This window comes from Caretta caretta, chromosome 10 (genome assembly GCF_965140235.1).
Source record: "Caretta caretta isolate rCarCar2 chromosome 10, rCarCar1.hap1, whole genome shotgun sequence".
NCBI lineage: Eukaryota > Metazoa > Chordata > Testudines > Cheloniidae > Caretta > Caretta caretta.
Window position 1 is genome coordinate 61,167,219 of NC_134215.1, and position 24,586 is coordinate 61,191,804.

The 24,586-nt window shown below is 39.7% G+C and overlaps 1 protein-coding gene across 2 annotated transcripts in view; it reads right to left on the minus strand.

Annotated features, from left to right (window-relative positions):
* Positions 1 to 24,586, minus strand: part of UNC13C (unc-13 homolog C) — a 405,344-nt gene that overhangs the window by 328,081 nt on the left and 52,677 nt on the right. For both annotated transcript variants that reach the window (XM_048867013.2, XM_075133069.1), the window contains exons 3-4: positions 16,730 to 16,752; positions 16,120 to 16,184 (exon numbers count right to left, since the gene is read on the minus strand). In XM_048867013.2, coding sequence (XP_048722970.1) covers positions 16,120 to 16,184; positions 16,730 to 16,752 — 88 coding nt within the window. The remainder of the gene's footprint in view (positions 1 to 16,119; positions 16,185 to 16,729; positions 16,753 to 24,586) is intronic.

Below are 24,586 nucleotides of genomic sequence, written 5' to 3' on the forward strand. Positions count from 1 at the left end.
GTTTCTCATTTTCCTTTAGTACTGACAGGAAAATAATTCTAAACTACTTATTTCTTAAATGAATGCTAAAAGTCTAAGTTACAGGATCTGACTAGGTCTTTAAATTGAGGAAGAAATGCAATTTCAAAAGCAACATGTTCTGCCTTTATTTATTCAGTGAGTCTGAATTGTTTTGTGAATTGTTTTGTGGCCAACTACCCTCATGCCACAAAACAATTCTTCTCCCTCACACCTATTGAAGAATATAGTTAAACATTGGGAATCTAGGCCTTATCTAAATTGGGATATGTCTCAATTTCAGCCACTGCTGGCCAGCCACAAGTGTAGTTGCTTTGGTGCCCTCTTAGTGTAAACAGCATAATATGTTGTAAAGTGCAATTTGTATGCTGGCACAATTTACCATGGTTTCAAGTAGAGTTCTAGGGGTTTTCATTGGTGCAGCTCCAAAAATGACTAGTCTTCAATGGCTGTAATCAGGGCAAATCCCCAGTGTAGACAAGATCTAACTCTTAAAGGCTTTGAGGCGACCATTATCTCATCTATCTACTATATATCTAAGCAAACTGCATTACTTAAAAGGATGTGAAATGAAGCGAAGATGATGACTTTTCTGAATGACTCAATGGAACCCTAAAGCCTGGTTAAATGTGCCTATGCCTGAAGTGGAAGTAACAAGGAAAATCTAGAAACCTCAGTTTATAAACAGGTGGAAGCTAACCCATGATCGCCCTAGTCATACTTGATCAGATGAAGTATTCAGAATGCAAAACCATGCAATTCTTAAAAGCTACTTGCAGGCTTTCAGATCTAAAACCTCAATTTCTTGCCTGAAAAATTCCAAAACTGAATTGGACAAGAACTCTGCTATCTGGATTGAAAACTGGATGAAAGACAATAAAAAAGGTAAATGATGAATGGAAATATATCAAGTTGGATCTAGGAGTATGGCCATAATTACTATTAATGCCAGTCCTAGAAGTGGGAGTAAAATTCACGTAAATAAAAATCTTTAACGAAACTGGAGAGGTTCCTAATATCAGAAATATACATGACTTTGGGTCCAAAATTTGTAGTTCAAAATGTCCCTAGAATGGCCAAACCAAAGACCCAAGTGGATTTCAGAGGAGATTTACAAAAATGATCAAGAGCAGGAACAGAGAATGTATAGCCTGGGTAAGACATGACATTGTAAAGGAGCTGTAAGTGAGGGGATAGAACAACAATCCACAACTATGAGGATGTATAAGAATTATTTAGGGATGATATGAAGGGTTATAAAAAAATAGGAGGAAATTAAGAGATCCATGAAGGTTGTGAAATTCATTGAGTTCCATTAGACTGTGGAATGGCTCCCAAGTGAACTCATAGAAAACTCATTGCTTGTGACATTTATAACATTTATAACAAGACTACATTAAAACACTAGAAAGGGTACTGTAGGGACAAACCTGCATTTGCAGGGAGATGATCTGGATGTCCTAACAGGTCTTTTCCAAAGCTTATCCTATGATTTTTCAATTTACCTATTAGGTGAAACCTACAAAGAAAAGTTAACAAGCTCGTTTTATGGTGTGCACTCAACATCAGAGCACCCTTTGCTTCATGGGATTTTATCTCCAGGGCCCACGTAGGCCACCTGTTGCCGTGCACAATTCAGCGCCTCTGGCTAAGTTGAGATCCCTTTCAGGGTAGCAGAAGCTGAAATTAATATCCAAAGTCTCTCAACAAATCAGCCCTTCCTCTGGATTCTGTCTTCAATCTTCCTTCTTAGCTAGACTTAAGTCTTCTCTCCCAGCTTTGATACTGAGCATTGGTCTGCCAGGGTGCCTTCCTGACGTACCTGTTCTCCCAAAGACTTTACCTCAGGCTGCTTCACAGGAATCCCTCTACGGGCTCCAGCTGGGCGGTGCTTACCTCAGGCGGCTCCCAGTCGGCGGTGCAGCAGGGCTAAGGCAGACTCCCTGCCTGCTGGGACTCCGCACTGCTCCCAGAAGCAGCCGCCATATCCGGCCCCTAGGCAGAGGGGCCTGGGGGCTCTGCGCAGTTCATGCTGCCTGCTCCCACATGCGCTGCCGCCGCAGCTCCCATTGGCCATGGTTCCTGGCCAATGGGAACTGTGGAGCTGGGGGTGGGGGAAGCACATGGAGTTTCCCTGATCGCCCCAGCTCCTAGGGACTTGCTGCTTTTAACAGCCTGGCAATCCTAGCTTACCCACACAGCAGGGCAAGCTGGCAGCCCCACAGTCGGGGGGGTGGGGACGGTGCTGAGGCTTGGGGCTTCCAGCCCGCGGCATGGAGACTTGCCATGGGCCGGATTAAATGAAGCAGCAGGCCGGATCTGGCCATAGGTTCCTCACCCCTGAGTTAGACCCTGACCATGCAGGCAAGACCTGCCAGGTAGATACCTGAGAAAGAATTCTCTGTAGTAACTCGGAGAGCTACCCATCTAGTGTCCTGTCTTTGGCCATTGGGGATTTTTGCTACTGGCAGTCGCCAGTGGGCCACATGCCATTCTAGGCAATCTTGTCATACCATCCCCTCCATAAGCTTATCAAGCTCAGTCTTGAAGCCAGTTAGTTTTTTTTGCCCCCACTGCTCCCCTTGGAAGGCAGTTCCAGAACTTCACTCCTCTGATTGTCAGAAACCTTCGCCTAATTTCAAGCCTAAACTTGTTGATGGCCAGTTTATATCAAACTAGGAACACGTTGGTGCTTAATTTAAATAACTCCTCTCCCTCCCTGATATTTATCCCTCTGATGTATTTATAGAGAGCAATCATATCTCCCCTCAGCCTTCTTTGGTTAGGCTAAACAAGCCAAATTCTGAGTTTCCTTTCATAAGGTAGGTTTTCCATTCCTTGGATCCTCCTAGTAGCCCTTCTCCACACCTGTTCCAGTTTGAATTAATCTTTCTTAAACACAGGACACCAGAATTGCACACAGTATTGAATAACATATGTCTATCTATTTCAGATCAGTTTAATTTGTCGTCAAATGTATTTTTCCAGCTAGACAGCCAGATCAAGTTACACATTCTGATTCCTCTTGATTCCCTAGATCAGAAACTCCACCACTGAGATCAATGTCAGGATTAGCATTAGATGACATGAGCACATTAGCATCATCAAGCAGCATCACGAGAGTGGCAAGAATCTGAACTCCTCCATGGCAATGGATGAAGTCTGCTGCTGAAGAACTCAGAAGGTTAGGCTACATGGGAGTTGAGATCTTCAAAGAATAAAATTACATTCAATAAAACCAGTCTCCTACTAAAGGCAATTTTTTCATTTCAGTCCAGTTCTCAAAGGTTAATCTACAGTGCAACTGAATTCCTCAACACTTACTTTCATTGTTAAGTGTACAATGTAAACATTCCTATCAGATAGGCACAGAAACATCTCAATTCTTATCATGCCATTTTTGTACACTGCTGCAGCTACACTGCTCTATAGAAAGGATTTATATTTCAATTTATTAAAAGTTTCCATTGGCAGAAGTAATTCTTTGTCAGGGAATATGAAAAACCTTGTTACATGTATAACAGCTCTCCACAGAATACTTTCCATTAATACTACAAAATTTTAGATTAAGTGAGATCCCTCTAAATCCAATACTTATACTTTCCTGTTTAAATCTCCTTCCTCTCAGAGATTCTAAAGTACTTTTTGTTTTTGATATTAATACTATGTGTTAAAGCTAAATGCTTTGGTAGCAAAGTTCTCCATATGTTTTACTCATCACTTACAACAGCAAGGACTTGTTTGAAATGAGGTACAGAAGTTGTAACAGTGGCTAATGAGGTAATTATCTGTAATATTTTTATGAACGCTGTGTCTGACTTAGCAAACCTATCTGTATTACTATACCTTGAGCATAAAAGAGAATGAGGCATGACTGGTGTGTGGTCTGGTGTGAGACCAGATACGTTAACATGGACTGAACAGAATCAACACATATGAATGGAGGATCGGGAAGAGACAATGGGAGCCCCATTGACTGAACATCAACACATAATGACTAGGAAGCCAAAGTCAGCTGAACAGAACATGTTTGTAGTGCGGAACAAAAGGATGAGGTGTCAGCTGGCTGTGTTAAGAGCTGGTCACGCAGGAGCACTTGGGAGACAAACAAGATCAGAGAGAGTGAAGATGGACCTCAGAGAATCATGGCCTGATGAAGCCACTGCTTCTACTAATATGGACTGTGTCTTATGTTTGGCTTTTCCATGCTAACCCAACGACATTCTCAAGCTGTATTCCAAGTGACTAATAAATGCCACTGTTGCTTTAAAAAGGCTGTCCTGCTTCACTGTAAATACTTACCAGGTTACACTGCTCCCCAAGATGGTAAAGTGTCTGCATGACTTTGAACTAAGTGGATTTGATGTAGGAGCCCACGGTGGGAAATGGGGAGTGCTGAAGCCCAGTCCCAGAGTTACTGTGGCTGTGTGGCCTGCCCTTGAAGTGTGGATCATTGAGGTCTTGCACACTAAAGAGGTTATTCCCAGCAGAATGCTTAAAGACCAGGGACATAGCACTGACCCGGTCAATCTGAGACAGTACAAAGAGCAGAATTTGGCCTGATGAATATAATTATCTCTTATATTTGATAATCTAAAAGAATTAGACATATGAGGTATGCAAAAAGAAGTTTGCCATCAAACTACCATTGAGATATTTGAATATAAGGATTTTGAATTAGGTTGGTTTGGTGAAATGGTTATAAACCTATATACATATACCAACAAGTACAAGTGTGAGAATATACTGGAAGGGGAAAAAAGAATTGAGGAAATATGGATAATGACCAAGCAGGTAGGGCTAGCATTTTGACTGTCTTAAGAATACGCTAATGATACTAGGGATACATAAAGCAGTTCATTTTTACCCATTATTAGAAATAAATTTGAAGCAGTCAAGAGGACATGAAATGTTTAGATCTGTATTTTTGGAATTCTGGATTCTGGCAGGGCTTAGAATCAGAACTGCAAAATAATGTGAAAATGGCGATGAGGATACTTTTAAAAAAAGGAGAGGGTTATACTCTATTGTCACAGACTTGAAAACACTAGGCAAGAGAAATGATTTGGGGGTTAGTGGAGAAATATTCTGATTAACTTTATTATAAAGATAATAGTATACAACATGGGTAGGCAACCTATGGCACGCGGGCCAAAGGCTGCACGCGAGCTGATTTTCAGTGGCACTCACACTGCCCGGGTCCTAGCCACCGGTCGGGGGGCTCTGCGTTTTAATTTAATTTTAAATGAAGCTTCTTAAACATTTTAAAACCCTTATTTACTTTACATACAACAATAGCTTAGTTATATATTATAGACTTATAGAAAGAGGCCTTCTAAAAACGTTAAAATGTATTACTGGCACGTGAAACCTTAAATTAGAGTGAATAAATGAAGACTCGGCACACCACTTCTGAAAGGTTGCTGACCGCTGGTATACAATATAAATGCAGCATGTATGGCAAGAGACAAGCAAAAGTGATATACATGCTGTTTTATCTCACTCAAAAAATAAATAAATAGAGAAATTTAGAAATCATGAAGAGAAGGAATTCCACAGAAATACGAATACAATAGTTGGAAGGGAACAGAATGGAAGGATGTTAGCAGAATATCTGAGTCAGTGCCAAATACAAGAAGGGGGAGGTATGCAGTTGTATCAAATAAAGAATGAGCAATTTACATAGGCAAAAATCGGAGCAATTAGAAGCATTTGCACAAGGAATTAGACAAAGAATAAGAATGTGAGAGACAATTGCTTATTAAAGTGAGAAGACATAGTAAATGTTGATTTTTTTTAACTTTAATTAGTGTCCTAAAATCTCTTCTGTTGCGTATCTGCATTAAGCATCCCTACAGTTTAACATGCATTCCCAATTACAACATTTCAAATCCACTTCTAATTGTACAGTGATTACTAAGGATACATTTTCATGGATCATCTTATAAATGACAAAACAACATGAGACCAAAAAGGCAAGATGTTATCAGCAATTTTCATCATAAAGGGAACCCTGCCTGGTAAGAATCCTAAGTAGGCTGACAAAAAAGTCTGTTTTCCTTGATAGAAATTAATGAGTTCCTTATGGCAAAACTCAAGTAGGGGTGAGTGAATTATCTGAAGCAGTGTCTTTACCAGCAGACTACTCAGACATGTGGTTTAATGCCTATCGATATTGAAATATTGCCTATAATGTGGTAGTAGCAGAAAAATTATGTGCTTGCCCCCTCTTCCCTATTAGCTAATGCAGAGTTTGAAGCACTTTTGGTTAATCATTTTCTTAGAGGTCTTGATTTAATTAAACAGATATGTGTGAAGCAGTTCTGAAGAAATGACTCCATTTGAACCTTCTCCCATTCCTTCAAACACCAAACTTCTTTCAGGTTTGAATTTCTTCATATAAAGACTCCCTGTCTCTTCAACACCAATGTGGATGTGGCTCTCTCATTCCCCATAACCCATGGATCTCTACCCACCAACCTTCCTACAGATCCAGTGTTCTCAACAATACTCCATTAGGTCTCAGAATACTCCCGTGAATTCTCTACACCTCCTCCCTGAGAGTCTCACAAACCTTTGTACATCCTTACATACTCTAGGAGACACAAGACAGCCACAGTCCTCCTCCTGGAGGTTCGTGAGCCAGGAGGAGAGAGGAGCCTATTGGAGATTCATGGGGAAAATAGAGAGGATGGGAACCTATTGGAATGTTGCAGTGAATAAAGAAGAGACAAGGGAGATTATTTGAAGACATGGGTTGCAGGGAGGAAAGGGAAGGATCACAGGGGGCAAATTCAGAGCTCTTAGAGTTTTGAATAGCTCATTGATTGCACGGATTTCCAATTGATCCAAAGAGCCCTGGGTGCAATTCAAGGTAATGGGTTTGATCTACACTGCTCTTTATGATTTGTTTTCTGGAAATCTTAGAAATAGTCCCATTATCTAACACAATATTTAAGATCAGTTTGAATGCTTGAGCTGAGACGTTACTAGATGTGTATGTCTGGAACTGGGGCAATGGCATTCTCAAGGGAGGGTACTTGACTGGAGTTTCCCTCATCATCCCACAGACCCTGAATTTCAAGGAACATTTCAATGAACAGTCTACAGCCCATCCCAAGTGTGCTCACGATGGTTGCCAAGGGAGCCACTTACACTCCCAGACACACCCACGGAGGAGGTAGTCATAGTTAGGATCAAGGTACTAGGAAGTGCAAAGGAGTTGATCTTCCAGTGCTGCCAACCTGAGACCAGGGTTGTAAGTGGTTCCACTCACCACCTCAGCATCCCCTGGCATCTGGTCATGACTGGAAGAGTATTCACATCCAAGCTGAACTCCTTTTTGGCCCTTTGATGGCCTGTTTTAGTCCATGACTTAGCCCTCTGGCTAAGATGCATCTTCTCTGGACTCCTTCTGGTGTAACAATATCCCTACCAGAGATCCATGCATCCCTTCTTGGGCTACTCCTCAACTCATTCTCTTGGCTCAGTCCTCACCCTCATCTGGGCTTAATAGTTTTTGTGTTAGGGCTTTTATGCCCCTCCCTTGGGGGAACCAAGAGCCACCCTCTGCTCTGAGCTCCAGCCCAGGAACCTTGTGTTGAACAGCTGGGTCTGATCCTTCAGATGTGCTACTATTTCTCTGGGCCTCTTACTACCTCCAAGCGCCTTGCGCTGTTTCCCAGTAGCCTGTGGTTAATACAGCCTCTCCCTCTAGTTTCCAGGCTTCTCCCTAGGCCCTCCCAGCTCCTTGCTCCTCCCCTGGAATGCTGAACTCCAGGACTGTCTCACAGTGCCCTGCCCCTTTTCCAGGGCCCAACAGAGGAACTAACTCCATCCCTGTGGCCCTTTTCTGCCTGCCTTCACCAGGCCTCTCCTAGAGAGTAGGAACTCCCTGCCTCTTCTCTCCTGAGTCTCTTCCACTCATTGAATTCTCTTCCTTCTCTATGTAGTTCTCTCTGACCCTTCCATGGCTGGGATCACTCATTTTAAATGAGTTCAGATGAGGATCAGCTGGGGTAAATTACTAGATCACAGCCAAGGCTGAGCCCAACTCCATTAAAGGACCAGCCAGCATGTGAAGGACACTGCTGGGCAAGGCAAGTGTTGGGCCATGATCTGCGCTTTGCACCACCCATGCGCCAGGTATATCACTTTCTATACGTGTTCAACAATGCTCCCCTAGTGACACCAAAGATCTTATACTTTGCAAAGAGACAATGCCTTAAGTTTAGTCTGAGGACTATCAGACTAAACTTTTATCACATCCTCACTTTTTTATCACTTTTATCACTACCATTTATCACATCCTCACGTTCTGCCTGACAGGTTGGGTAGAACAGAGTGGGTCAGTCTTTTATGGGAGAGCTCTTTTCACATTACTCTGTGAAATCCGCTTAGATCCACTGTTATGCACATTTGTAAACGCCTGTTGTTCATGCCCGTGGAAGCAGTATGTCAAATAAAGAGACAAAACAAACAATCTAGAAAAGTTATAAAAAGCAGCTACCAAGTTTTTTAAGACAGTAGAAGGGGTAGAAAACATGGAGGAAAATGACAGCAAAATGTGAAAAGTAACAACATAAAAAGGTAGGGGTGTGTGTGTGTGTGTGGCAGTGATAGAGGAAGAAAGAGGGGAACAAAGGAAAAAAAGAAGCAGAAGCCTGAAGAACATAGATTTTAAACCCAGGGTTCCTTCAAAGGGAGGGTCTCTAGAGACGGCGTAAATCTGAAGCATGGGACTCAACTGGCTGCTCAAATATTTCTCATAATGTAATGATAAATACTAAGATGTGCTTCTGACTTGAGGAGAAGCAGGTTGCTAGGGTTGGACAGCGATTGATTGCACTGTCAAGGAAAAGCTTAAATGTCACGATATATTTATTTTTATTTATGTTACAATGCTATTTGCATTGATAACACTGCTAGAAGTATCAAATGCCTGCCAAAAAGGCAAAGGACAGGCAGTTTCAGAGATTAAGAGGCACAGCTGAGACATGGTGGAAAGTATTTTTTCAGGGTTAGTGCAAAGCAATGGCTCTGCTAGCAAATGTTACAGCCACTGTATTTTTATTTAATAAAAAGGGAGGGTCCCTTTTCGACTGGGTGTTCCAGTTGAAACCGGACACCTGGCAACCCTAACAAAGAAACAGTGTTTGGATCCAGATCAGATTTATCTAGGCTATAGTGCTATATTTGGTTCAGAGTTTTGATTCAGAGTCAATGGCAGTGAGCTGTTGTCATGAGATTTCATCTCAAAATGTCTGAAATAATGCAAGATCAACTGCAGTACTGCATTACAACCTCAGGAGAACAACCAATCTGGAGAAGTTCTAGCAATATCCACACCTGAAAAGAGGCTCCTTCTGGTTTTGCATCTGATTGAAAGAGAAGGGTGAGTTTGTATCTGCGGTTTCAAATTTAAATACCCTGAAGTTTGGGACAGTTTCAAATCATGTTTCAGTTTTGTCTCCTCTAAGGTAAAAAAGAAGAATTTCACCTGCAGATAGTAATTTATCAGCACAGAAAGTTCGCAATCTAGAGGAATGTTATATAAAAGGATAATGCAATGAGAGCAAGAGCTAGGAGAAAGATATGAATTTTAAATGACTAACAAAATTTTGAGCCGGGTCTGCAATATAGCACATTTCATTGCTGCAAAAAAAATCAAAGTTTAAGTTGTGACTTGGGCTGGATTTACTGCCTGACTTAACTGATGAGTTTCATCACTTCATACTGCGATTAAAAATATTTGATATCACATTTTTCTTATAAAAATTTATCTATTGAAGGCACTTGGCTCTATTAATTCATATCTACATGCAGTGATGGCACTCAGCCTTCAGACTTATGCCTAACAACTATTTCATGCCTTTTCCTGTCTCATTACTGAAATATTTCCATCCTGAAGAGTATGAATTAAGAAATATGACTCTCATCAGCATAAATCCTCATGCACTGAGACAAGGATACACCTAACACTTGTAAAGAACAGACTTTAAAGATCACCCTAACATCTATCATCATATTTTTAATCCTGGGATAGCTCTGTTGAAAACTGCCTTTAACAGTTAATATATACTGAACTAGATTGCACATGATGCACTTTTCGTTCAGAAAAACAAGAAAATACTGAATTAAATAGCTAAATTATCAGTGCCAACATACAGAATGCAGTTGCCAAGTCTAACAAAGAAGCATCAATATTTGTGTGTGTGACCATGGACCATTAAACACTATGTTCATCAGAGGACCTGTGCATTATGACATAAGAACATAAAAATGGCCATACTGGTTGAGGCCAGTGGTCCATCTGGCCCAGTATGCTGTCTTCATCAGTGGTCAATGCCAGATGCTTCAGAGGGAATAAATAGAACAGGGCAATTATCAAGTGATCTATCCCTTGTCTTCCAGTCCTAGCATCAGTCACAGGTGTAGGGACACCGAGAGCATGGTATTGCATCCCTGACATAGAAAGAACAGCACTCAATCTTCTGGTCCAAAAAAATAAAGGTTTTGAATATCTGAGACAGAATAGAAACTTCAAGTGATATTCTTTATCTGTTTCATAGTTTAATAGAATTTAAGGCCAGAAGGGGCCATTAGATCATCTAGTCTGACCTTCTTTATAGCACAGGCTGTGTTAGTTCACTTGGTATAGATGCTTGATTCTATGGATTTTTCCATGCCTTCCAATATTTCTATTGGAGCTGTTACCACAATGGAAATCAAATAAGTTAAAGATTCACTGTATTCAAGATGTCATCTAAGAAAAGGTAAATGTATAAACGTCTGTGCATTGCTCCATCTGTGCACCATTGCCAAACTCCAAAATGGATTAGGCCAAACTGTAAAATGATCATTCTCTGACATCCTTGCCATCAGGCACCCAGGTGAAACCAAAGACAGCATCTCTCCAGAAAAGAATCAAACAGAAACTACACTCGATATGCATGAACAATTTAAACAAAAAATCCAGCAGATGCTCCTTTTATCCGCTATCCCCAAATGTAATTTACACAAGTACCGATTCAGGAAGGATGTTCTTTGTGAATTAGCATTTCAACATCAGCAAAATATCTTCCAAAAAAGTAAAGTTAAGAAGTATTTGAGGAGATTTGAGGAGATATTACTGAAAAGTATGATCAGTGAAGAAATGTCACAGGCCTATGGGTAGGTAAGGGGGCAAACAGCAAAATAGTCACCCCCCCTTCCCATGGACTGGCAAATAACTTTCTGCTTTGTTGTACATGAAATTCAGAGCAAGTACCCACAGCATCTCTAACACAAAAAAATTCCCATGCTCCATACATAGAAGCATATACAAATCAAGAATAAACAACTTTATGGACACAGGGGATACATATACTCAATTAAAATAATGAAAATAAATCTCTGCAGTGCAGGATGCTAGCAGAATTTTAAAAACATATAATAGGATATTCTTTTGGCCCAAATGAGCAATAGAAATAAAAGAACAACACACATCCTTCATATGCAAGGAACAAGGGAAACATTCACATTAGAATAATACCACAAACCTTGAGAAAGGCCAAAACCTAAGAACTCCCACAGTATTTCCACATTGCTTTGTAAATGAGAGCTTGGGAAATACTTCAGGAAAGTATTCAAACACATCATTTCAAACCAAAACATTTGACAGTATTCACAACCACTTACATTTGTTTTCTGTGAACATTCAGTACAATAGGTAGGTTGTTCCGAAGGATATTTGTGAAAAGCAAAAGTCTTGAATATTTGTGTGACTGTGATTGTGCAAGTATGTGTGTTTGCATCTCCACCTTAAAATCTCCAATTTCCCATTCTGTTCATAAAAGTTTCAGCCATCCAATCAAGGAGCAGAAACAATATCATGTGAGCTATATAATCACTCATATACCACAACAAACAGCAAATAGCTGAAGACCAAATAGTTCATGAACATCCCTTAGGATGAAGTACATTTGTATATGTTTGTCCAACACTTCTGAATCATTAACACATTTGTTAAATCAATGTCAGATAAAAAATTCACAAACCCCAAAGAACGGCTACATTCATGGAATAAATTATTTGCTATGAATAGTTCTTCCATCTGCACTGATAAGTGAAAGCATGATTCCAATTGATGGGTGCAGAGGTGAATATTTAAGAGGAGGGGAACATGCAAAACAAAAAAGCCAGCACTGCTTCTCAAAATTAACACTTTAGTATCAGGAACTGTGAATTTCCAAAGTTGTTAAGACTTATTTATTAATCCATATAATACTTATCCATTAGCTGAAGCATACAAATGGTTAATAGATGACTCTTCAGAAGTGATGAATGCTATGGAGATGAACTACATAGACTAGATTCAAAGGAGGTAAACAGTGGGAAAAGATGATCACTTTTAAAGTTAAAGTTAATCAAAGAAGTGCCGTACATCACCATAATCCAAATCTTCTGGGCATGCTTTGCAGTTAAGTGGCACCTGAATGATTCATAGCACTATTCAAAATGGTGAAAGACCTACTTCATAACCAAAGGAAGTTATACTGTATCAGTAAACAAAAAAATTGCCTTCCAACAAGTAATGAAGGTGCATAAGATAAAGGAGCCAGGGAAAAAATATACAAAGTATGCAAATTTAGGCACAGATCCTACAAACCCTCATATGTATCTTTAATCTTGTACATAAGCAATTCCATTGGCTTCAGTGGGACCACTCACATGCAGAAAACTAAGCCCATGTGTGTCTGCAGGATCAGTGCCAAAGAAGAGAAAATGAAGAGAATTAGAAACTAACTTCAGTTTTATTAAAGTATATTTTATAAATATATTAGTTATGTACTTGTAACATTTCAGATATGATATTAATATGGATGAGAAATAAGGGGCTACAAACACAGAAGTTTCTGAACTGCAAATCCTAAGAAACTGTACTTGTTTCAGAGAGATGCTAACTACACATTTAGTTATAAGTACGGTAACATATCTATTGATTAAAATTACTTATTTTGGGATCCCAGCCACATCCCATCAGCATTATTTATTATATTTGGCATTGAGTATACTAATAATGACCAAGAAAATGTTTGGGAAATTCACTAACAATTTCACTGCTCAGGCATTAATCATGATTATCCATTTCATGTCCTAAGAATAAACAAAGTAACACTGATGATAAACAATGCTGAAATCTTTGTGTGGCTGATTTTCACTTATTCTAAGGTCAACCAACTATCATGTGATACTCCAGCAAAACCCTGTCCATTATTGTTCAATTAATTACAACTTCAGAAAGCAAAATAAACTCAAAACCTCTAAATGGGTGGGGTATGTGCATGCAGGTATGTCACATGCCCGCTTCTGTGTTCTGATGTACACAATGACACAATTTACTACAATCCTACTGTTTTCTTTTTATTCTAACCTCTTGATGACAGCACATCTACTCAATGAAGGGTCTACTACAAGAGTTACATTAACACAGGCATACTGGTGAATAATTCCATTTATGGTGAATATTTTCATGGATAATTAATTCATTATGGAATAATCTTTAGGATAAATATTTAGGTCACTGATATGTCAACAGGAAAAAAGTTGTTTCAGATAATACTGTTCCCATTCAGAAAAAGCAATCAGTATACTTTCAGATATGGTAAACATGAGGGAGGTTTTGTGCATATGGAAGTCAGGATGAGGCAACTGGAACAAACAAACAAACAGCACAACACTGAAGTATAGGCCCAGATACTAGACAAAGTATTATTTTAGTCATCAAACAATCCAGTCCAGATCTGCTCACACCACCCACCAAAAACCAAGATATATATGATATGAAAGAAATTGGTAGAATTTGACCACACACACACACACACATCTAGAAAACGATGGGAGTTTTCTCAATCTGTTTAAGTATGAATTTTTTCCAGATGGAACTGCAAAACTAATATCAGCCAAAACTCAAAATATATGATCACTCTTCCAGTTTTATTTCTGAGTGGTACCTCAGTGAGCATCAATAAGCTCCAACAGTACAAACAGATCAAGGCCCTACTATAGTCCCATTAACACAGGTAAAATTAGATACAGCCTAAAAGAAAACAGAATCCAGATGGTGAATCCAGAAGGCTGTCCAACACTCAAAATACTGCTGAGAATAAAGAAACAAATGAATTAAATATCTCTAAAAGTCCAGTATAGCAAACGTTTATGAGCCTCGTGTTTATTGAAAGTCTGGTGCCATATGATTTGTTTGGTCAATAGTTTTGTGGCCTCTGCAATAGAAATCTTTCCTCTGAAACAATTCATTTTTATAAGATTTTAGTATCTTGGCATTTTTGTCAACTACTGTAAATACATCAGTCCTCTGCTGCGAAATAATGAAGCTGAAAATTGTGCAATAATTGCACAGACTGATTTTTTCAACATTGTCCACACAAAAATTGAGCATCTCCAAATTCTTACATGTTGGGAACTTCCAAGATACTTTGACTCCCCACGCACACCAGGCCTAAGTTCTTTGAGCACTGCCAACAAGTCGGCTAAATCTTCTGGCTAGTGACCTATCGGATGATTTGTCAACCTACTGAGCTCTGGAACTGGAGATGGTATCTAGAAGCAGGGTCATTGTGGACAGAGATCTGGGCGTGCTAAGCTAGTCTCCACCTTCGAGGTACCCTGGGGTCTTCCATAGCCAATGTTATGCGAGGCCACTGGACTGAGACAGACTTTGTATCAAAAGCAAAAGTCTCATCAGTTAAGTACTGCTTCTAGCTTCTGCAGAATTTCAGAGAGAGGGGAGGAGCCAGTGCAGGAGAGCACTGGAAAGCCCTATCTGAGAAGCAGGATGTTTTGGCATGATAGATTAGATTAGATAAAATAGATAGAATGATGCTGATTAGGAGATATGGTCCTGACAAAATCTTAGCTCTCACCTGTTATCAATCAACTTAAATATATCAATTTCCTTCAAATAAACTAAATTAATTGTCCTTGATATTTCTCTCTCTTAAAATTATTTATATTTTTAAACATTCACTACTATTTTTTGTTGTCTTGGTGGAATTATTACCACCCCAAAAGAAAAAACTTCTAAAGCATGATAAAGGAATTACCGAACCCACTCAAAGTTAGATGATGCTCATTTATCTGTACAGAATTGTCTAGCAACAATAATAAAGTAAACTAAATAAAATGAATTACTGTAGTTAAGTATTACTGTAATTATTTCTTTTACAGCATTCTGAGAAATACATTAAACAAATGAACTGAAGTTCAATTATTCCCGTGTATCCAGAAAAGAGGGCAGAGGAAATTGAGGTGAAAAATAATGGTATCTAGGCTACCTTATATAGTATATAGTTTAACTCACAGAAGACCAAAGGGAAACATTTAAAGTAAATTAGCTAATTTTTGTCTCAGTACCTTAAATCTGAAGCAGAATGTTACCATGAAAAACTCTTCCTGCCCACACTAGCAGGAGAACAATGTATAATTCTTGATAGTTTGAAGTGTATAGCTGATATACAGCATCCATATGCTTTCGCAGTGAAATTACCTTTTTTAAAGAAAAGGTATGCAACTCAAAGTGAAGAATGGGATTCAGAACAGAAGGAAAAGGAGAAGGAAGTCCCTAGACTGGAATTTCAGATGACTCCAGCAAGAATAAAATAGCCTTAAATGTATAAGCTGCTATATTCATTTTCTTCAGCAACAAGACAACACACTTTTCCTGTCATTTTCTTGATCTCGAATATTAGAAGCATATTGCAAAGCCAGTCAGTTTCCTAAAATGCAGATTTAAGACTGACATATACTCTATGGCTTTGTAAAGAACATTTGATATATAAAGATTTAAAATAACAGATTTTTTTTATTCTTGGTGAACTTGTCCAGCTGAACATTTCATCAATTTCTTTTGGTTTTGGAGGACTTATGGAAAAAGATATAGGACAGTGAAATCTGTTAGTTCTTATTCTTGTTACAATGCAAAAAGTTCAATTTTCTCAGAACATTTGAACACAATTATAAACTTCAAAGAGTGATATTAAGAATAATATTAAGAAACAGAGTTGCATATATAACAAAGTGCATGGTCATAACTGTACTTACCCACCAAATGCCTGGATTGCATAAAACTTGGAAGCATCCAAAGAACTTCCACTTACTATTCGAGCCTTTAATGAAGAATAAAAAAAAGCTTAATTACTCAATTTCTGCCAAGAGATTTTGGATAGAATTTAACTGTATCGTACATATAACACCTAATATGAAAAATGTCAAGCAGGGTCAGCTCCAGGCCAAAGCTACATTAATTTTTGCTTTGAAATACATGTGATTAGCATTCAGCATTTAGTGAAAAACACTGGTAAAACCCCGGAGAAGAGATCAGATATTGCCTCCCAAATATCGCTGCCCTTTAAATCCCAGAGTATGTGCAGTGTAGATGATAACTAGTCAGAGGCAAAAATCCAGACACCATGTTTGACAGTAGCAGACCCCTGTATTGGCAACTATGATTTTATAAGATAAGCACAACAGTGAGGCTATCCTGTTTATAAATGCAACACATTTGGAATACACTCAAAGGAGAACAAAAGAATGGAAAGCTGGGAAACATGCACATTTCACAACTAAAATGAAGGAACCAAACAGATCAAATAAGTCACAAACAAACATCAACAAAATACACAACCCCTTAAGGAAATATGTGATTTTAAACCTTTTCATCCACAGAACTGCTATCTGAAAGAGAACCAGGAAGAGGGGGAATAAAGGTTAGATAAAACAGTCTCCAAGAAAATGTGTAAAGTTATGAAAAAAATCTTACAATTCTAGCTTGCTAAAGTAGAAATGAAAGGAACAACAGAAGCTGAGTAACATATATGTTTAGTTTTCTTTAATGTGATTGCTATGACCGTATACTTTGACAAGTGCAAAGATGTTTTAATATATAATGAACCACAGCTACTCACACAAGACTTTTTAGTCGTTAAAGATGTTTATGGTTATTTTATAAACTAGCACTTAATGATGTTCAAATCTAATGTCCAGCTCTGATACATTTACTAATACTAATGAATGCAAAGGTATTTTATTAAGGTAGGACAGAATGTTCATAAAAAGTGGTGATTTCGGATGTAGACTAAGGCTTTGTTCACAAAGAAAAATAAAATTGCTCTTCAGTCATTTAATGGATATATTAAAATTATTATATTCTAACTATTCTGTTCTACCATGCAGACACAGGAAACTAAAAAAGGAAGGCCAATAATCACTATCATAATTTAATTGTGTGCTTTTTAAATGTATTATATATTATACAATCAGTTTCATAGTCATACAGTACTTTTCATGTCCACTATCAGATATAAAAATTTACGATGGAAAATGTATGTTTATTTCATTTTTTCAAATATTTAAAATGCTTATCGTTTCCTTGTACTAAATTATGTATATCACATCTTTCCATCAATAAGTTTCTCTTTCACACGCACAAAGTTTGTATTATGTATTTTGTAGATATAAATTTGCATTGTTATAATTGTCACCTTCACAAACTTTGCATTGTTTTTTGCAAGGAGTATGCACGCTTTATACGTGCTCTCTAAATCATTTGGATTTTTTTCTATAGGATAAGCACTGCTCAGCATACTTTCACTACAAAACTATCCCTCACATTTTAGACATATTCTATGTTTCAAAGCCAATATAGCTTCTACACAGTAGATCAAACTCAAATACATATAATGCGGATGTACTAGCACAGACAGTGTGGTAGCCACAGGAAGGTGCAATTAATCCCCATCCTGAAAACATGCCCATGCTTTGTTTTAAGTCCATTGGTTTAAATGGAACAACTAATGTGCTTAAAATTAAGCATGTGCTTAGGTACGTGCATGATGGAGGCCAAAGGCAGCCATGTCCGTCTAGTTGTTTAGAGAGTCTAACCTGTCTGATTATGTTTGATTTTTAACATTAAAATATGTTTGAGCCTGGTTAGTAGAGAGATGTGCCTGAGCCAAACCTGAATTCTCAGGAAGCTCAAGTCCAGATCCAAGGTTTGCAGCTCTGACCCATCTCTTGTTAGTAATTAGAGTCCACAGAACAAGGCTCTCTGGCACCATACTGCAGCTCCTATTTCCGCTCTCTCACATATTACAAGCAATCCTATCATAAAGCATGTGTACAAAGGGGGGGAATAGTAAAGGTTGCCATGGCACTCACCTCCAAATTTCTTGACTTTTGTACAGAAACAATGTACTTGCATGATCAATCAAATACACAAGACATCACTAAACAAGTGAAGAATATTAGCCACACGTAGCGGAGGTCTCAGGACGTCCACCCATCACAATGGTTTCCTTTATAACTACATGCTTGACTACAAACATACACAAGCAGTGTGTCTGAACCAAAGTTGACTCCTTATGCCAACTGTGAAAATGGCCATTTAACTCAACAATATGAACTGCCCTGCCGCTTCTCTCACTTCACATGCTCAGGTTTTTCAGAAGCACTGAGTTTTATTAGAAATTTCTTCTTGGATTACCATTTTAGTCCCAAAGTTATCTCACTCACCCAGATCATCTATAGAAATTAACTCTCTTTGTTGTATTAATGAGATATTTGTATTTGTGAAAGATGTTTGATTGGCAGGCTGGGCATAGCTGACCTATCTTTTTCCATGTAGCTAGCAGTGCAGGAGGGGCTAGCAATGCAAAGTGCTTCACATTCCTCCCACTGATGAGACTCAACCTTAGATTTGAAGGTTAACCTTTGTGGGTGAGAGGGTGATAGTTCAGTGTTCGGCTTCTCTGGGGTTTGTTTGTTTTTTTTCCCCTAAAAAGTGTGCGAATTAATAGCAAGCACGGTGTGTGTGTTGTGATAGACACACTTATCCACCAGCAACTGTACTGAGACCACAGTTTGCTAGAGCTGTAGCCCACTGAATGTCTATCAGATAGTAAGTTTTCATCATTACCCATTAGGGCTAGACTTGCACTACTGACCTATTGTAAGGGTAATAAACTCCATAGCTCATTACCATTCTCTGAGGTATCCTGTCCTGCTGCATAGAAATGTTTGGATTTGGGCTCTAGAAGGGAAACTAAATCAATTTATTTACAGACAACTTTTCTTTAACATCCTCCCAAGCAACAGTGGTTTGTAAAGCAGAGCATACTAGCGAGTAAGCGGAGTCTATTTTAGGATATAACTGAAAGCTCCCTTCAGGGCCAATTATATTGGACTTCCCAGCAAGCCAGATGGGAAAACGAAAAGAAGAAATGTGTTCTTTTAACTCAAGGCTAAATTTAAAAGCCCCCCAACAAAAAAGCTAATTCTTTTTAATTATAACAATAAGGTATCAGATCACTGGAAGCAGGAACTGTTCATATAGCACACAATTACATTTTGTCCCAGTGGACAAAATCCTTATTTCTATTCAGAAACCAATTTTCACAGGACACACTTGGTTTTCCCTGTTATCATCTACAGAGCTATTTCCTGACACTGTAACCAATCTTTACTTTCTTAGGATAGAAGCTAAAGCATTTAATAGGATTATCATAACATCTTATTTATACCAGCCCTCCAATTTCTGTAGTATGCCCAATATTAAGAAGCAATTCTTATCCAACAGTCTAATTTAAATGGCTGATCTCAATGGCTAGGTTTCATTACTCATTCCCAATTCTGACAAGAGGGAAGCAGGGGGAGAAGTTAATAGATTATAAAAGCCATAAGGGACAACTGTGATCTTCTAGTCTAGATTTTTTTTAAAATTACACACACACACACCCCCATGGTTGTTGTGCACTTCAGGTTCATTAAGATTTTGACCACTGATTTGAAGGGGGGCAGGATGGAGACCCAAAGTTATAATTCTGTTGCAATCCATTTGCTACTAGAAATCAGGACCAGATCCTGCATTCCCTATGCATCTGAAACTCTCAGTAAAATCACTGCGAGCTTAAGTGCACAAGGAATGCAGAACTGATCCCCTAACTAATGCAAGTAATATTCTGCCTCAGTTCCTGGTTGCAGAAATCCATTGTGTAAATCAAATAAGAAGTATCTCAGTTTGAAGCAGATTTTAAATACATTATAATTTTTAAAAGTGCCAATAATATACAGATTTCAAACTTAACCATGAGACATATATTTACATGAAACCATTTAAATGGCTTTTGTAATTAATTTGTTTTCTTCTTTTAATACAATATATTAAGCAGGATTATTTGTAATACGTATGGTTTTGCAAAAATTTTGAATTTAGATAGCAAAGTGGTCATTTTTAGCACCAGCAAATAGGTTCTTAAGTGATACTTATAGGATTGTATTATTTCTAAAAAAACCCCACCATATTTTAAGTATCCACATTTATTCATCTCATAATTTTATGCAACAAAGAAAATGTCAGAAGGATAATTTGAAACAAATGATATATTTAGCATTTTATTTACAGACCACCTTTGACTCAGGTAAATTGTACTTTTGAGCAGATGAAAGACATTTAATTTTAAGGAACACAAGGAAATTAAAAGAAAAGAAAATCTGATTAATAGAAAATATAAGTAATTTATTCTTTGCAGTAATGTGATTTGACTTCAGTGGCATGGGCAGGGTTTAATTAGCTCCTGGGCAGCTGCCTGAATAGATTTCATGGCATATGTTTAAGGTGCAAGTGTTTATGGCAGGCCTTGGGAGAAATCACTTGAGCACTAAAGAGTCAAAACCACCTCAACTTATTTGGGGCAAGCAGTATATCTTTAGATTCATTATTTAAAAAAAATATCTGTAGATAATGTGCAACCAGTTATCCTTGGACCTAGTAGATTAGAAAAACAAAAAAACTGTGGGCCTAATCATCAACTGGTGTAACCTGCCATAACTCCCTGCAACTCAATGGAGCTATGCCTTTTTACATCAGACGACAATCTGGCCTATCAAATAATATGTATTTAAAAAAAGAAAATAATTGGGCCCAATTCAATTTGCACTTGGCTGCAATAGTGCTATAATTAAGTAGGGGTTGATGTGTTCAAGATAAAGCTCAGAGATAATTTAAGTGTAAATAGAACAGAGGTAAATGGGGGGCATATCCTCCCACTGAGTGCAATATGTTTGCATGTCACTCCAAAGCAACATTCTCAAGAAAACCTGGAACACAAAAGCTCTTGGTCTCAGATGCCTGCAGTATGTTAAGATTGAGAACCAAAGTCAAACTTGCCAATAATTTGATTCTGACATGGACTTATGTTCAGTGATAAAACTCCATGCATTAGAGCTGCTCATGGGCACAGAGGGGAGGAGAAAGGCTCCTGTGCAGATGGACTGTGACTGGCTCCTGTGCAGATGGACAAGGGGTACGGGTGGTCCCCTGAGCACAAGAACTGCTCTGGGCTGGCACTGCCAACCCAAACCAATTTCGGAGAAAGTTCATAGACCTCCACCCTTTGTACTGGTCAGCAGAGCTCTTAGGGTAGGTCTACACATATGGTGGTGTGTTGAGAATGCACACCCAGTTAGCACAGTTTGCAGAACCATTGGCCATTATCTTTGAAAACTCGTGGCGAACGGGGGAAGTTCTGGATGACTGGAAAAAGGCTAATGTAGTGCCAATCTTTAAAAAAGGGAAGAAGGAGGATCCTGGGAGCTACAGACCAGTCAGCCTCACTTCAGTCCCTGGAAAAATCATGGAGCAGGTCCTCAAAGAATCAATCCTGAAGCACTTAGAGGAGAGGAAAGTGATCAGGAACAGTCAGCATGGATTCACCAAGGGAAGGTCATGCCTGACTAATCTAATCGCCTTCTATGATGAGATTACTGGTTCTGTGGATGAAGGGAAAGCAGTGGATGTATTATTTCTTGACTATAGCAAAGCTTTTGACACAGTCTCCCACAGTATTCTTGTCAGCAAGTTAAAGAAGTACGGGCTGGATGAATGCACTATAAGGTGGGTAGAAAGTTGGCTAGATTGTCGGGCTCAACGGGTAGTGATCAATGGCTCCATGTCTAGTTGGCAGCCGGTGTCAAGTGGAGTGCCCCAGGGGTTGGTACTGGGGCCGGTTTTGTTCAATATCTTCATAAATGATCTGGAGGATGGTGTGGATTGCACTCTCAGCAAATTTGCAGATGATACTAAACTGGGAGGAGTGGTAGATACGCTGGAGGGCAGGGATAGGATACAGAGGGACCTAGACAAATTGGAGGATTGGGTCAAAAGAAATCTGATGAGGTTCAATAAGGATAAGTGCAGGGTCCTGCACTTAGGACGGAAGAACCCAATGCACAGCTACAGACTAGGGACCGAACGGCTAGGCAGCAGTTCTGCGGAAAAGGACCTAGGGGTGACACTGGACGAGAAGCTGGATATGAGTCAGCAGTGTGCCCTTGTTGCCAAGAAGGCCAATGGCATTTTGGGATGTATAAGTAGGGGCATAGCGAGCAGATCGAGGGACGTGATCGTCCCCCTCTATTTGACATTGGTGCGGCCTCATCTGGAGTACTGTGTCCGGTTTTGGGCCCCACACTACAAGAAGGATGTGGATAAATTGGAAAGAGTCCAGCGAAGGGCAACAAAAATGATTAGGGGTCTGGAACGCATGACTTATGAGGAGAGGCTGAGGGAACTGGGATTGTTTAGTCTGCAGAAGAGAAGAATGAGGGGGGATTTGATAGCTACTTTCAACTACCTGAGAGGTGGTTCCAGAGAGGATGGTTCTAGACTATTCTCAGTGGTGGAAGAGGACAGGACAAGGAGTAATGGTCTCAAGTTGCAGTGGGGGAGGTTTAGGTTGGATATTAGGAAAAACTTTTTCACTAGGAGGGTGGTGAAACACTGTAATGCGTTGCCTAGGAAGGTGGTGGAATCTCCTTCTTTAGAAGTTTTTAAGGTCAGGCTTGACAAAGCCCTGGCTGGGATGATTTAATTGGGGATTGGTCCTGCTTTTGAGCAGGGGGTTGGACTAGATGACCTCCTGAGGTCCCTTCCAACCCTGATATTCTATGATTCTATGACCTTGCAAGCACTGGACTTGTCTTTGAGCACGTGAGAGACATAAGGTGTGTAGCAGCAGGAATCCAGGATTTCCCCCAAAGTGACTAAAAATTTATATAACACAATGTATGAAGTGACTGATTTGCACATGAGAAGGGGAAAATAAAGCTTTTGTATCCTTTATAGCAGGGGTTCTCAACCTTTTTCTTTCTGAGGCCCCCCTCCCCCAATATGCTATAAAAACTCCACGGCCCACCTGTGCCACAACAACTGTTTTCCTGCATATAAAACCAAGGACCAGCATTAGGAGGTAGCAAGCAGGGCAACTGCCTGGGGCCCCACACCACAGGGGACCCCATGAAGCTAAATTACTCAGGCTTCAGCTTTAGCCCCTAGTGGCAGGGCTCAGAACCCCTGGCTTCAGCCCTATGCATTGGGGCTTTCGCTTTCTGCTCTGGGCCCCAACAAGTCTAATGCCAGCCCTGCTTGGTGAACCCTCTGAAACCTGCTCATGGCCCCCCAAAGGGTCCCAGACCCCTCGTTGAGAACCACTGCTTTACAGATAAGTCTCTATGAATTTACAGGCTGAAACTAAAAGCTGTCTAGAGACATTACTCTAAAAACCTACAGAATTTAATAGAGTGGTTTCCTTTCATAGATTTTTGTAGAGCCATCCTACAGAATTCTATATTCTTCTGCTATATAAATCTCTGTGGATATAATTCTCGGCTAGGTTACATGGGTCAGATTGTAACCTATGCCTCTTAGGGTAGGTCTACACATATGGTGGTGTGTTGAGAATGCACACCCAGTTAGCACAGTTATAAATAGCAGTGTAGACAGTGAAGCACGGATTACGCGAGTGCCCTATCCTGACCCCTAAGGTACATACCTCACACAGTCCTCTACGCCCCCAAGCAGTGCCTCCCACATCTACACTGCTAGTCTTAGCAGTGTGGGGTCTCTCTGCCTTACCCTGGCCAGAGACTTTTCCCCCACCACAGTGAAAGACTCCGACAAGCGTAGGCAGTGGTGAAAGGCTTTGGCAGCAGAGGTGGAGCAGGAAGTGGAAGAGGCTGGACCACCACGGCCCAGGTGTCCGGCAATGGGTCAGTGGCGACTGCGCCAGAGGAGGCTTAGCCTAAGTTATGGCTCCCATATAGGCTACAGTGCTGTCCAGAATATCTGCAGGACTGTGTACTGTTGCCTTGCCCTCAACATGCCCCTAGTGGCCCCAATACACAGCCAATGCTAGGGCTTGTGAAGGGGTTCTCCAGAGGCTGCCCTGTGACTGTCTTCCACAGCACCTGCACTGGAAGAATTCTCCCTTCTCTTCCTTGCAGATATAGGGTTTCGGTCCCCCTTTATGTGGCATAAAGGGTCTGGACTGGAGGCGAGGCACATCATTCTGTATTCCATTCTATGGAACTTTCCCATAAGGCAGGGAGTCTGGAGTATCCTCCAGGGCATATTTTTTTTAATCTATACAAAAGTTGAAAAGGTCTTCTCTCTCAAAGTATTTTTATGAGCCAGATATAAAAGTTTCCGTGGCCGGCATGACTTGGCAGAGAAGGG